The 14799-nt window shown below is 40.7% G+C and overlaps 1 protein-coding gene across 1 annotated transcript in view; it reads left to right on the top strand.

Moving 5' to 3' along the window:
* Positions 1–2205: 2205 nt before the first annotated feature.
* The window catches only part of LOC308326731 (relaxin receptor 2-like), a 99413-nt gene continuing 86819 nt past the window's right edge, over positions 2206–14799 (top strand). Inside the window, exons 1-2 of the mRNA XM_080779735.1 lie at positions 2206–2484; positions 14300–14437. Coding sequence (XP_080635861.1) covers positions 14365–14437 — 73 coding nt within the window. The 5' untranslated portion in view covers positions 2206–2484; positions 14300–14364. The remainder of the gene's footprint in view (positions 2485–14299; positions 14438–14799) is intronic.

Raw genomic sequence — 14799 nt, forward strand, 5'->3', positions numbered from 1 at the left:
AAATGTTGTATGGGGTCCCTGGCACGAAATTGCAGGATCTTTGACATCACAAAGTTTGAGAACCACTGAAATGGAAGACACACTACATGTGCACAACAGATGAAACATGGAGTCCATACTCTGCTATAATTCTCCCAAAGGTGTTCATTATATCACAGACATTTTTGTCTGTGTTTGTTTCAGTACACAATAGCATTATTCAATAGAAAAAGCACACCCGTGTGAAGTGAGGGGCCCTAATATATTAAAGTATAACTCATGTTGATTATGTGATGTAATGATGATGTAAAACAAACCCATTTAGACCGTAGGACGTCACGTGTGGAAACTTCATAACTAATCCAACCAACGGATTTTTTTTGTTTGTTGGACTGCAATTGAGGATTTAAATCAAGTGTCTTGTTTGGACTAATAGCCCGTTATTCAGCTCACTCAAGGCCGCCTTGTGTTCATTCATAAATAAGGCCCAGGATAAGGAGTCAAAGGACATGCACAAATTTGGGCATGTACAACGTCCTGGTCTCAACTCTGAGAAGGAAGTGAAGTGGAATGCACTGGAGTCAATGAGAGCTCAGTGACCACCTCATGAACAAACAATCATTATTTATGAACAATTGAGACCTTTTGTAAAGTAATCACAGAAGACATGTAACACATTATTGTCTGCTGTGTTATTCGATGTGTACACTGTGTAATTTTTATAGAGGTATGGTATCTAAAGAGCACATACTTTGGAGCCAGAAACGATGGTCTGCTGCGGTTTAGATCCTCAGATAAAATGATATACTGTGCACTCTGTGCACATCGAAAAGTAAGTCATTAGAAAACAACCTGTGATATGTCTTCTGTTATTTTCCAGAAGTGATTACTTTACAAAAGGTCTCTTTTATTGAGAGGGAAAAGGAAGTTGCCGCCGCCTGTTGTTCCTGCCTGTCGACTACAAAACAATACTACAACATGACGTAACGATATCATCCGCTCCCGACAGGATCATACGGCTTTTGAAACAGAGACCAGGCTTTCCTCCGAGGTGGTAGAAAGCCTGGTGAGGCGAGGTTAGTTATGAGTTGGTCCAGCCGGCTCCATTCACTGCCATGTATTCATTGCACTTCCGGTGTGAGTTTGGCTCCCATGAAAGTGTCCATGAAAGTGTCACGCCCAGTCATGTGACCACTTCCCTTCCTTCTCAGAGCTTCCTTGATGCATTCCAGGAAACAGTCATTTTAGACAGATGACGCAAGGAAGAGGAAACTTAATAAAGGTTTTAGAATTTTAGTTAAAATAGGTTAAAATAAATTGAGGGGGCACGGTGGCAGTCGCTAGTGCTGTCGCCTCACAGCTAGAAGGTCCTGGGTTCGATTCCCGCTGTGGGCACTGGGGGCGTGTTCCCTCCTCCGCGTCATCAGTGCCCATCCCCAAGACGGGGTTGGCGAAAGGGCCTTTCTGTGTGGAGTTTGCATGTTCTCCCCGTGCCCCATAGGATAGGTACCCTCACAAAAAACATGCAGTATATAATCCTGGTCTCTAAACTACCTCCCCCTGGCCAGCCGGGGCGCCTGATGGAGGGGAAAATAACTGGTCGGAATAACATGTTCCTTCCGTGTGCTACGTCCGGTCAGGGAAATTGCCCCTGTCAGGTGAAAAGAATTGCAGCTTGGACTCCTCATGCATAGGAGGAAGCATGAGGTCATTCCGCCCGCCCAGGTTGGCAGAGGAATTGTGTAGCGCCCAGGATTACATTAGATAATTGTGCATGTGCGTGCATGATGTGCGTGTGCACTCACGCGAGCTCCGGCACCTAATAATTGACAAATTAAGCACTGGTATAATCATTTAGCTGGGGACCACCTGGAACCCCCAGGACCACTGATGGTCCGCTGACCACTGGTTGAAAATCACTGCCTATAGCTATATCATCATACAAGGAATAGATACAATAACCTTTCTACATGTCAGGCTACATGAGCTTGTAGATTGGCTATTTGCGAAACATATTGGACAATTATGGATCTTGAAAGTGCTTAATCATCAACACGTGAAAAGTGTAGGATTAATTATGTACACAATATATAATCTAACAACACAAATCAAATGTTCCTGATTTGAGAGAGAGAGAGAGAGAGAGAGAGAGAGAGAGAGAGAGAGAGAGAGAGAGAGAGAGAGAGAGAGACGCTTCTGGTTCTGCTGCTTGTAGTTTGTGTGGGAACAGCGACAGCAGACGATGGTCGAGTCTGAACCTGTTTTTCCTTCATTCGAGCGTTAATTTGCAGTTTAGCATCGGAGTAGCCTAATTATGACCTGACGGCGAACTTAATGTGACTGCTGTCCTGGTTGTTAAGTGTCTACATGACTGACAGGCTAGCTGCTCTGCAGAGTCTGCAAGGAATATCTAACCGAGAACTGCAGACAGCTTGTTCGGGGCACTTGCCTTTCCAAACACCGTACGGGAACGGAGTCAACGGACCATGATTAACTTCATCCCAGGTAAGTTATAGTTATAGTTTTGACGAAGTCACCCCTTAACGCCTAATTGTTATAGTGACTCTAAAGCTTACTACATGGGGCTATTTCGGTGCTTTTATGTCTAATTTGTCTATTGACCTTGTCATTATTGTTGCTTTGGACTGATGGAGAACAGCTTGGATACAATCAAGTTTATTTGGACCGTCAACATTGTAAAAAGGATTTAATAATGCTGAGCCGACAGTGGTGGAAACTAAGCTGTATGGTTTAAACTAAAGTTACTTACATTTATTTTACAGTTACTTTGATTTAGTTTATTAACAGCGTCGGGTGTGTCGTCGTCCCCCCCCCCCTTATAAATGTCAACAAATACTTTATGAAACGCGCGGAAATAATTCCCCATTCATTTAAGGCGCCTTGGGAAAAATGAATGGGGAATTATTTCCTGGTGTCCTCGTCGTTCTGAAAGGGGCAGGACAGTGATCAAATGATAAATAAAGGATGGTGACGGTGCATTATTATTATGTACCCTTTTCATTATGGTCTATTAATAATTTGGCATTTGAGCCACGGACCACCACTGAGGACATAAAGGCTCTCAGACCCAAAACGTAGAATATTTTGTTATCAATACAATTTTGTCAAAAATTCATGCAGTATTGATGTGGATACGATTTTGTTAACAATTCCATCCAGTAGTTACCATGCAGGCGAGATAACAGGCAAACATTGATCAAAATAACAATTCTTCTACATTCTCTAATTGTGTAGACTTACTGTAAGCTAAATTAAAGGGATATTTCACTTTAAAAAAAACCTTTGGTCTACTATCTACTCAGGTAGGCTTATGTGAACACCTCAGACAGTTGATATACATTTTAGCTGCCCCATCCTATACAAACCCATTGTATCATTTTAACAAAAACACCCATACTCTTTTCTGGTGACTGATATTGCGTTTTTTTATTTTATATTTTATATTTTTATAATTGTTTTGGAAAAGAAGCTCCTGAGGACGGAGGAGACAAAACAAAATCAAAAATAATTATTACAAATAAATAAAAACAGTAAATGAAAAAACACGGCTCCCTCACATGGATGATATCAGTCACCAGAAAAAAGGAGGGTATTTTCGACGAATCTATTTTCTAATGGAGTTTGAAGTTACAATGGGTTTAAGGAAAGGGACTGGAAAGCTAAAATGAATATCAAATATCTCAATTCTGAATCAAGCAACTTAGAAACTGTCTGGGCCCTCTCCCCCTTCCTTTTCATTGTACGTATATTTTTGTCCAGCACCTGTAGAATTTCTGGAGATGTGCATGCTTCCTTTTGGACTTTTAACTATTTTAAAGGCTGTATCTATCTTTTGGTAGCTGTTGATTTTGGGGAGTCGATTCCTCTCGGCTGGGCCTGTAACACAGTGATACATTAATTTAAAAAAAAAGATTAACTTCCAGCAGCTGAGGATCGTGATCTCATAGGCAAATATTTTACTTTCTACTCCACTATAACTATTTGAAAACTTTTGTTACAAGTTTGATTTGGAAAGAAAATTAGTGGCATTTCATCCTCGGCCTAGCCTGAGTAGACGATGAAATGACCAAAAGTTTTTATGAAAGTGAAATATCCCTTTAAGTAATGCAGATGTTTAACAATAATTTAACTCTTGAGAGTGTAAAATGGCCCTTAAGTTACGGGTCCATTTGGTTTAATTTTACACTCACAAGTTAAAGATCTAAAAGGGTCTATTTGGTTAGCAACTCTCCATCATCTAGCTGGGGATTCCCTGGGACCCTCTCAAGGACCACTGGTGTGTCCCGGATAACTGCATGGTTGAGAACCACTGCAGTAGCACAAAGTAATTATTTACCAGCTGCAACATATGCATTCCAATAGTATGAAATTAGAAATTTAAATAGGGCTGAAGACTTTAATGTAATCATTTAATTGTAGTGGAGTAAAAGTAGCCTACAATATTAGCCTCTGAGATGTAGTGGAGAATTAAAAGTACTAGAGACTAGACTAGAGAGAGAGATGCAGGTACAGAAGTTATCGTTGTTTTTTGATCAGTTAATTGCAAATAAAGTCACTCACTTGTCTAATCAAGTCTAGTCACATTAGACTGCTAATGTGACTAGTAAACTAGTCTTAATGGTGGTTATATTAAATTGTACATGGTTTTCCTGTCACAACAGCTACAAATCTAGTCATGTTTTCAAACTCATTGGTGTTTGTAATTTGTGTGAGCCTCTGGCTCTAATATCTTATCTTGCTATACAGCTGACAGATACAAAGTGTGCAGGTAGCTCACATTTCAGCTCTCACTGAGCCTGTGTCTCTTGTCTCGTTTTGGATCAGTCACAGTGCTCAGGTATTCTGCCACTGTGTATGTCAGATAGACGGTGTTCTTTTGTTTTGTTCTCTTCTCATTTGGTTTAGTACAGTGGGGTTTATCTCTCTCTGGCACACACCCAACCACCCACGCACGTACAGTACGTACACTTATCTTGTCTTGTTTTGGATCAGAGTAAGAAAGTGCTGCCGAAGCAGACAACCCGCAGCACTCCAGGTTAGAATAAAGTCCTTACGGTGCAAGGCTCGAATATACAAGCTGAAATTAAAGAATGCCAGCATGTCCTTTTCATATGAATTTATTCTGACGTTGATAACGAACGCGTTTGGGCCTGTGTGGCCTTCGTCAGCGTTATTGTTTTGGATCAGTCACAGTGCTCAGGTATTCTGCCACTGTGTATGCTACTATGCTCTGTTTAGTGCCAAATAATAGCTTTACATTTTGCTCAGGTTTTGAGTTGTTTCTTTCCTATATGTCGTATGGACGTTGTTCTTTTATTTTGTTCTCTTCTCATTTGGTTTAGTACAGTGGGGTTTATGTCTCTCTGGCACACACGCATGCACGCACGCACCCACCCACGCACGTACGTACACACATTTATATTTAAAACATACATGATGCTGGCCCTCATTTTTCCACCCCTGTGAGTCATATCACACTATGCACATATGGTGTGATTCTATTATATGAATAAGCGTAGGCTTCTCTAAGCCTGGCTCAGCCAGACTTCAGCCGTCCCTAATGCATATGCATATGCCCCGTGCAGTGCAGTGGTATATTTGTATCACAACGCAAGGCTAGGCTCCTTTAGACATAATACTTATTAAGTAAGTTATCATAATTGACTGTTGTTGTGTTAATGTGTTAATGTTTTCTGTTTTCTGGAGAGAGAAAAAAAAGCTTTTAAATTGCTCAGCACTGAAGCCTGGCAGTAGGAGGAGGGCAGTCAGATGTATTTTGTGTGTCCACATTATTCATTATTTCTCAGGTTGACACTTCATAATGTTCAATTGAATACACACACATTATTACATAAAACAGTGATGTAAAGTACATAGTTGGTATTAGATTGCAAGTGCTACTTATCTGTTAATCTCCAGATGATGCTTATAGCCACTTGACACATTTTTTTAAGCCAAAGAAATGTAACAATAATTATGTTGCCTATTTGAGCACTGCTGAACTGCTGGGATATGTTGTTTTACTGTATCTATTGAAAAGGTGGAGACAGAGGAGGCAACTAGGAGTGCCGCCTTTTACAAAGGGAAATGTTTTATATGTTGTATATACATTATCTCAACACAATGTCTCCTCATGTGTTAAACAAGGAATTCAACTTTAAACCATTCCTGTAACATGTCTGGTGTATTTGTTGACCTGGCTGTGATAGCGCCACCAGGAGGCCAACTTTAGAAAAACACATTTTTGATATTACTCCTCCAGATTCTGTCCAAAACTCCCGCAAATCGTTACACACTGTTCACACATATTCCATCCTAATTGGCATTCAAAGTTTGCAGGATTTTCCCCGTTTTGAACAAACAAGCCTCAAATCATGAACGCAGCGTGCAATTTACGTGAAATCTTTCACAGACTTTCCTACTAGGCTGAGGAATATATCCCACCCTTTTCACATTGGCCTGTTACAGTGTCTCTACATCTGACCTGAAATCTCAAACACTCTCCTCTATGTCAGAACCTGTTCTGACATAGTAAGACGCCCTCAGGCGTCTTAGATAGATAGATGGATAGTTTATTTGTCTCGGTCATGGTTTATCCAACATTATTACATACAAGGAAAAGGGGTTGACATGATACTTACTGGTAATATTGCATTTAAATGTGTATTCTCTATAGCTGACTGGTATTTTGTGACTGGTACTCTGTATGGACAATTGTTGTCCTTTCCTGTACCTGCATGACACCTGCATTTCCCCATGAAAATAAGTTCAGTCCATCCTGAGGATGCGGCTGAAAGTCTAGCACTCTTAGCTGAAACTGTCTTGTGCTGTAGAAATGCCGCAAAAATAATCACGAATGACACTGGTGTTATGCTTTAGCTATTGAAAAATAGCAGATCTACAAGCTCATAGCGTGCCACCGAGTGGTGTGCTACGAGCTTGTAGGTCTGCTATTTTTGAAAAATCGAAGAACGACTGACATAGAAACATAGCTTTTTCAGAAAACCCATTCTGATCTCAGGTCAAAATGGGTTGCTGATCCCGTTGGGGCCTCAGAGTCTGAGCAGTGCCGAGCACTCATGGTGAACGCAGAGTACCGGTGTGATGCATGATGATGATGTACCTGGTCACCGCATGCATTCTGAACGGATTTCTGTCATTCAAACTCTGTAATATGAAAAGTCTGATTGCTGATTCCTTGTGCCAGTAGTGGTTTTATCATCAGCTAATAATCAAAGTGTACAACGTAGGGCTTTAAACAACTAGTCTACAATTCAACTAGTCGACTAGTAAATGCTAGTTGACTAGTTGATATAAAAAATATAAAAAAAAACTTTTTTACAGGTAGACAACTTGTCAACTAGTCAACTATTAAGAATCACTAGAAGTGAAAGACTTATGTGAAATGTATTTGAGTCACTTCCCTTCTGCGTCTATCAAAGCTACACTCGATTACAATAGTATAAAAGACAGCCAGTGTTCTCACTCACAGCCACTGTGAGTGAGTCACGCCACCTACATACATGATAATTATGATAATTATTTCAAATAAGACAGAGACAGAGAAGGGATTTTAGTTTTATGCAGCGCAAAGATGTCCCGTTAGTATAGCCGTTACCGTGGATACACGTGGGCAAATAAGAAGACTGAGAGAACGACTGAAATAGAAACATGGGTTTTTCTGAAAACTGTCAGGATATAGAAGACATTTGTAGAATCGTCCTCAGGTCTAAATAAAATAAATAAATAAAAACACTGTATGTACAGAATATCCAGTCCGTCTGTACGTAAACAAGGAGTGTTGTCACTGCTGTCGCTGTGTGGTGAGGGACTTTCTTCATCTCGATAAACTTGTAAACAGTCGGAGGTCGGATTAATTTTGTGCTGCTGTCTGTGCTGTGCACGCACACACACCACAAGAGTGAGAGACGTCTAGTCCCTGACACACGTTACCCTAATTTTACATCCTAACTATTAGGCCTACTCAAAGTATAATATAAACACCATAGATTTCACTGTGTAGTTTATGAATTGAACACTTTCCTTCCCTGCTGCATTTCCGATTGCTGAGGATGACGGTGCAGTGTGAACACTGTGAAGGCAAACGCAGCAAATTAAATATGCAAGAATTGTTGTGATTACCGGTACTAGTAGTAGTAGTAACATTTACAACACTATTATTAGATATTCTACAAATAGTATTTCAACTTGGGGCGAGACCAATTGGTCACGTACCGGTATTTTGTTAGGCTTTTGGTCGGACTAGGCATTAATTAATATATTAATTAATTTGTAGTGTATTCTGCAAGCGTGCCCCGTTGTCTCTCGCTGATGTTGCTGTAGTGCAGGCTTCTACACAGTGATGCCCCGTCCACCACTGGGGTGCAAAAACACAGTGGATTATTTTAGAGCGAGCAAAACTCTGTTCCGTTTGACATATCTTGGATGGAACTTGACGCGACTTGTAGCTGCTCGTGCCCAAAGCAGCTCGATAGTGTGGGACGCAGCAGCGGTGGACACTCGACACAAATCACGATACATTGATTAGATAATAAGATTAACCTTGTGTTTATGTGGAGACGTTTCCTTAATGTCAACGTGCTACCACCTTTGCACGAAATGATTGCACCAACTTCCACTCGTAAAGTCCGACCACACTTCGTGTTTGTTCGACATGCTGTTGTTTTCGCAACTACACTCGTCTCCGTCTGACCATCTAGCTCGAAGGTTTCATACTGATCCTAGATCAGTAGGTGATGTATGTAGGTGGCGTGACTACATCACAGCCGCTTGCATGCATGTACACAGACACAGCTGAGCCAAATGAAGTGTGATGAGAACCATTTTCGGAACCACTAATGCAAATACGATGGAACCGGCTCCGGATCCGCTATCAAGTAACCGGGTCTGAAACGGAACCGGGTCCGAGTCCCAACCCTAGGCATAACCGCACGCAGCTTTAGGTTACACCAGATCCAAAGAAATATATGTTTCTGGAGCTTGGCTTTATACTAGGTCTCTTGGTGTTGTATAATATGATGGCAGAATATGTGTCATTTAATCTTGTCATCACTGGTCATTCTAGGACAGATTAGTATGGATTTTGCAGGCCTCTTTGACTAAGCTTTTAGCTCCAGACAATCTCTATATTTCATTCAGTCATGGTAAAGGAGACATTGTTAGGCTACAAAGCCCCCATGAATGCAAGTGAAATGCTAATGCTGAGCAAGAAAATCCCTTCACGCTCTCCTTTATCTTGTCTCTGTTCTGTCCTAGATCTTACCGTGTCTGGCATGATGTGAATGCCTCATCTCACCTGTACACCTATTCTTGGCAAGCTAAACACCTTTAACGTCACTCACATGCATGGCAGGCACTCAGGCAGGCAGTCGGAGAGGGAGAGAGAGAGATGGGAGAGAGGGGACTCGGCAATTGAGCCAAAAGAAAGTAATATTTTATTATCGCAGTAACTATAGCCGCCCGTGCCTCAGTGTTGAGGCTGCTCCCAATAACACAAACAGACTCCCAACTCGAGGGAAATCACCTGCATTAGTGGGTCAGCCTTGATTAGTTCAAAAATAATCAAGATTAATCATTCATCTCTTCTCTGCCTTAATGGAGCTGATACCCCAGCTGTAGCAGTTTGCCTGGTTGATGCTGAGGTGCAGCCATGCCTTTCTTGGACTAGACAAGTAACATATCTCTGCTGCTGGGGAGAAACCACCTAACAACATTTTTTTCAGGAAATTTAAAATATTTAAAGTTTTCAGGAAAACAATGCCTCATAGCAGGGGTGTCAAAAGATTCTTATTTTAAACTATTCAAAATAGATTAATTTCCAAAAATCATTAGTTACAGGAGATTTTACTATAATGGTATTTGTGATATGAAATGTAAGCTTAACATAATCACAGTAAACTTAATTTCTTCTGTCATATTCAATTGTGACCCCAGTTCACTTCAGTTCAGCACAGCTGAGGTGTGTGTGTGTGTGTGTGTGTGTGTGTGTGTGTGTGTGTGTGTGTGTGTGTGTGTGTGTGTGTGTGTGTGTGTGTGTGTGTGTGTGTGTGTGTGTGTGTGTGTGAGAGACACTCGTTAATATTACTTGCATCAAGGCAATGATGTTTTTGCATCAAATTGAACTACACCTACAACTCTAAACTTGAAGTCCACCGCATACATCTCAAATCCTTTTTACTTGATTTTAACTCTAAGGTCAAAGCTGTGAGAACTGCATGTTTTGTCAAACTCATAGCCTCCACTAAGCGAAACCCCAAAGTCCTATTTGACACCATTAACAGCATTGTCAGACCACCAACTCCTGACCCTCCTGCTTTTTCGGCCAGTGACTGTAATGATTCCCTCACATCTTTTTGTGAATAAGGTTGCAAATGTCAGGGCAAGGATACTGCCCACTTCTCCCACCTCGCCAAGGCCCCACCTACCAGTCAATCCTGAACCAGTTTGAACCCATTACCCTCCACCAGTTATCTAAACTAGTATGGTGTAGAGATGGGAGAGAGGCCTCAGTGTTGAGGCGGGGAGTAAAAAAATATATATTTCCCCCCCCGCCTTTTCCAAGTATCACCGATGTGACCTCATTAAATTTAAGTATCATATTAAGTGTCATATGCGACCTATTAAGTCACACGCTGGAGCCCTGAATGAGAGCCAGGTGGACAGCTTATGAACAAAAGGGTATTTCTGAACGACTGCAACCTTTGTGAAATTCTCGGTCCAGGATAATGACAGAAGACGCATCACACTTTCCTCTGCCTTGTTGCTTGCACACTGTATAATTTCCCTGAAGTATCTAAAGAGCATGTTCTTGGCTGTGCCAAAGTATGTGTATGTGAGTATGTGCTGTTATCTCAAGACTATCATTGCCATCCTGACAACCAAATCCTGCCATACTACAGATACTGTAGATACTTTAGGTGAAATTACAGTGGAGAATAGAGCCATGCATGGAGATCTAAAAAGACATTGCTGTGATTAGGTGATTATTTAATACCAATTGTGACAGTCCTATTCCCACGTCTGTCGTTTCCTTCCAGGCATGTTTGTGGACACGAAACCAACTGTATAGCAGGCCTGGGCATTGTACGGCCCACGAGCTGACTAACAGGCTTGCGAAAGATTACTTGATAATTAGAAAATAAAACATACTTTCTAATTACCGTATGGGTGGACTAAAACAGCATTGCTTTTATTTTGAAGCCCATCTATTCTCACAGTGCACGCAATCTGCACGTCAACTGTGCACGTTGTGTGATTGATCCTTCCTTCACCCCCCTGAAATGCAAATAGCCATGAAGCCCATGTAGCTGAGCACGCAGCTCCACAACACGGCATGAGTTTAATTTGATTACCAAACTTCCTCGCAGGAGGACAAGTTTAATTCCATTATACATTATTTAACCCGCCTCCAGGGTCCAACAACTACGTATGAAGATTAACGTATTAAATGTCGTACGCTGAAATTTAAGGATTTAGTTGAATTTAAAAACATTTAAAACATTAGAGATACTGCTTAGAGCCAAAATGAAAACACTTCCAGACTGTATCCAAGGGTTGTTCACAATGAGAGAGAGCTGTTATTCACTCAGAGGTAAATGTATGTTTAAACAAAAAAAAGAAAGGATCAATGTGAGAAGTAATTGTATAACGATAAAGGGAGTGAAGCTGTGGAACAGATGTGATGATGAATTGAAAGACTGTGTAGCTAAGGATAAATTTAAGAAGGTATTCAAAAAAAAGTATTAAATAGCTATACAGAGTAAAGGAACTACTACTTCATGTTACTACTGTGACTTTTATTAGCATATTGTTCTTTTTTTGTTTTTGTTTTTGCTTGTTATTCAGAAAGAAGAAGAAGAGAAAAAAAAAGGAAAAGAAACATGAATATTGCACTGTTCAGTAGAAATGTTGTTTGAGGACCTGTAAAAGGGATGTACATATATATTTACATTTGTATTATTTTAATTTAATGGACAAAAGGGTAGACGTAATAAGCCTAGGCTTCAGTCTATACCCTTTTTTTTTTCCAGAATAAGAAAAAGAAAAAACTGATGAACTAAGAATGTTTTGTATGGAAAGAAAAAACAAACTAATAAACTAAACTAACTAAAACTAAACTAAACTAAACTAAGAGAGCTACCTCTCTCTAATGTTCTTATTGTTAAAATAAAATGCTAGTATTTACATGACTTGTAACGTAAACAAAAACACATAGTTTTCAACTGGGAAAGGAAATGTTTCAAGCGTGCAAGTAGAAAGTAAAACAATCACACCCGTGTGAAGTGAGGGGCGCTCTTATCGTACATCATCATGACGTAAAATAGTCACTATGCCTAAAATTTGAGTTATTTTGTTTACCATTGCTTTGCAAATTTTGCTTGAATAAATTACATTTTTGTAAGGCAACCTCATCTTTTTATTGCCTAATAATAACATGTACTCTTACCAGCTTGTCAAAACAATACCATTTACTGCTTTTTATATAGAAATAAATCTGATATTATGCATAATTGAGTTCAGTCTTTTGGCCCGGACCTCCAAAATATTTTCATTTTCTCATTTGGCCCCTTGGGAAAAATGATTGCCCACCCCTTCAGGAACTTGGAGTACAAGCCAGCGCTGATAGCGCATGCTGTTTAGTGCCAATGTTCCGGCCCAATAGAGCAAGATAAATCAACTATTAAGCAGCGCTGAAGAAGACAGATGCAACGTGTGTAGGCTAGGCCCTAAGCCCATTTATTAAAGGCATACGGTAGTGTACCTTGTTGCTTCTTGGGGTATGACTTATTTATCACAAAACAAAACCCAAGTCTCTCTTCTTCATATTTCGTGTGTGTGGGGGGGGGGGGGGGGGGGGGGTTAAGTGCATTTGTGAAAAAGCAATGCTCAGCTGTATTTATTATTTATAGACATCAAATGCAATCTATGGTGAATGGTACGACATTTAAAAGATCAGGAGGTTAAAACATTCTTGGCAGAGCACAGATTTGTCTGTCCATTCTTATATGTCCTTTGGGCTTTCTTGCTCTTTAAAACCGTTTTATAGGCAGTTTAAACTGCCTAAGTGCCTATCAAATGGCAAAGACCGCATTGGGGGTAGCAGGATTGATTTATAAACTTAAATTTGTGCCGTGCAATTGAATTTTGACTACGGTATATATATATATTCTTATAAAGCAAACATTATTAACTCAAATCTATACTCCTGGGGGCCCCCGGACAGTCAAATACATATAATTTGGGGCGTTCTTGAAGTTTGAGAACCAAGCATATATGGTTTTCAGAAAACTGTTTTAGAAGACATTTGTTTAGTAGAATCTGCTTCAGGTCGATTAATCATGGGATTAATGCAAATCCCCCGCACAATACACCCTGACCAGTCACCCTACACATCCAGCAGACACTTCAGTACCATGGACAGCAACCACAGCAACATGTCAGCAACAGACTTTCCTGAAATCTTTACGCACAAGTTTGTGGTGGTAATTTCGCACAACTTCTTTACCTGGGTAAAGTGCCAATCAGCAGCACTAGAAACTATAATAACTATTGTTCACCATTGTATTATTTTTTATAGTTGGTGTAAAATGTGTGAAAAGGTAATTCAGGGTTCCAAAGCAAAAATATTTAGTTTCCAGACTATTACTGCTGTTCTGTTTTTCCCGCGCAGGGGACTCAGGGGGGAGTTGAGAGACAATTAGGGCCGATTCATACTCCTATTTTACCGCTGTTTCAGCGCTGTAGTGACGAAATGATTTCGGCTCGTCAGAGCCGACTTTAGGACGGTACGTGCCCCCCCGAACCTCAAATTACGTCACATTGTAGGCTCTACAGAGCCGAACCGACTTTTATTCGGCTCTAAAATAGGAGTATGAATCGAGCCTTTTTTAAACAATATTTTTGTAGTTATAGTGCTCAGTCAAAGAGAGAGAGGGGGGGGGGGGCAGACGCCCGCCCATCCGCCTGCCAGCCAGAGGGACAGGAGCGGATAGACGCGGCTGTCTTTGTGACATTGATGTGTATAACGTGTGATGACTGTGGGTATTATGAACAAGGCACAAGAGGCTGAACAAACATTGGATAGAACGGAATCCCACTTTCCTGCCATTGATAAAATAAAATAAAAACTTTTTTCCACCACTGGGAACAGTCACACAGTAATGTGTGAATTTCGTGTCCATTGATGTTTGTTTAATTACCGGTAGCTAATAAGAATGAAGATCAGACATCTGGTGGCACACTAACTCTGTCTTCACCTGTTATGGTTGTCTACCTACAGGCTCTGCTAGGAGTATCTAACCCAGAACCCACAACTTGCCTGTCTGAGGACTGTCGGAACGGATCATGAGCGCGGAAAGAAGTTGGAGCACCAGGCTGGAAAAATCTGTCATACTCTTCATGATCAACTTCATCCAAGGTAGGTGTGTGTGTGTGTGTGTGTGTGTGTATTGATGAGATTCACCTTTATTTATCCAGAGTATAGGTATGTTGAGCATGTATTCCATAAATTAACCTTGACAGCGGAAAGGTCGGACGCAAAAGGCAGTATGAGCATAATGTTATGTTTGTCAGTGGCACTCAGGAGGTAGAGTGGAGGCTTGGGAGTTGAATGGTGTCAAAGTGTATTGGAACTGCCTGAGGCCCAAACTGCTCCCGATGAGCAGGTTGCTGCCTGCATGGTTTCCAGTGGTGAAAAGGAACTGAGTAAATTTAAAATGTTGAGGTATTTGTGCTTTACTTGAGTATTTCTAATTTCCAATACTTTTACTTAGACTATAT

Source organism: Protomyctophum bolini, assembly GCF_963924005.1.
Source record: "Protomyctophum bolini genome assembly, chromosome: 13".
NCBI classification, from domain to species: Eukaryota; Metazoa; Chordata; class Actinopteri; order Myctophiformes; family Myctophidae; genus Protomyctophum; species Protomyctophum bolini.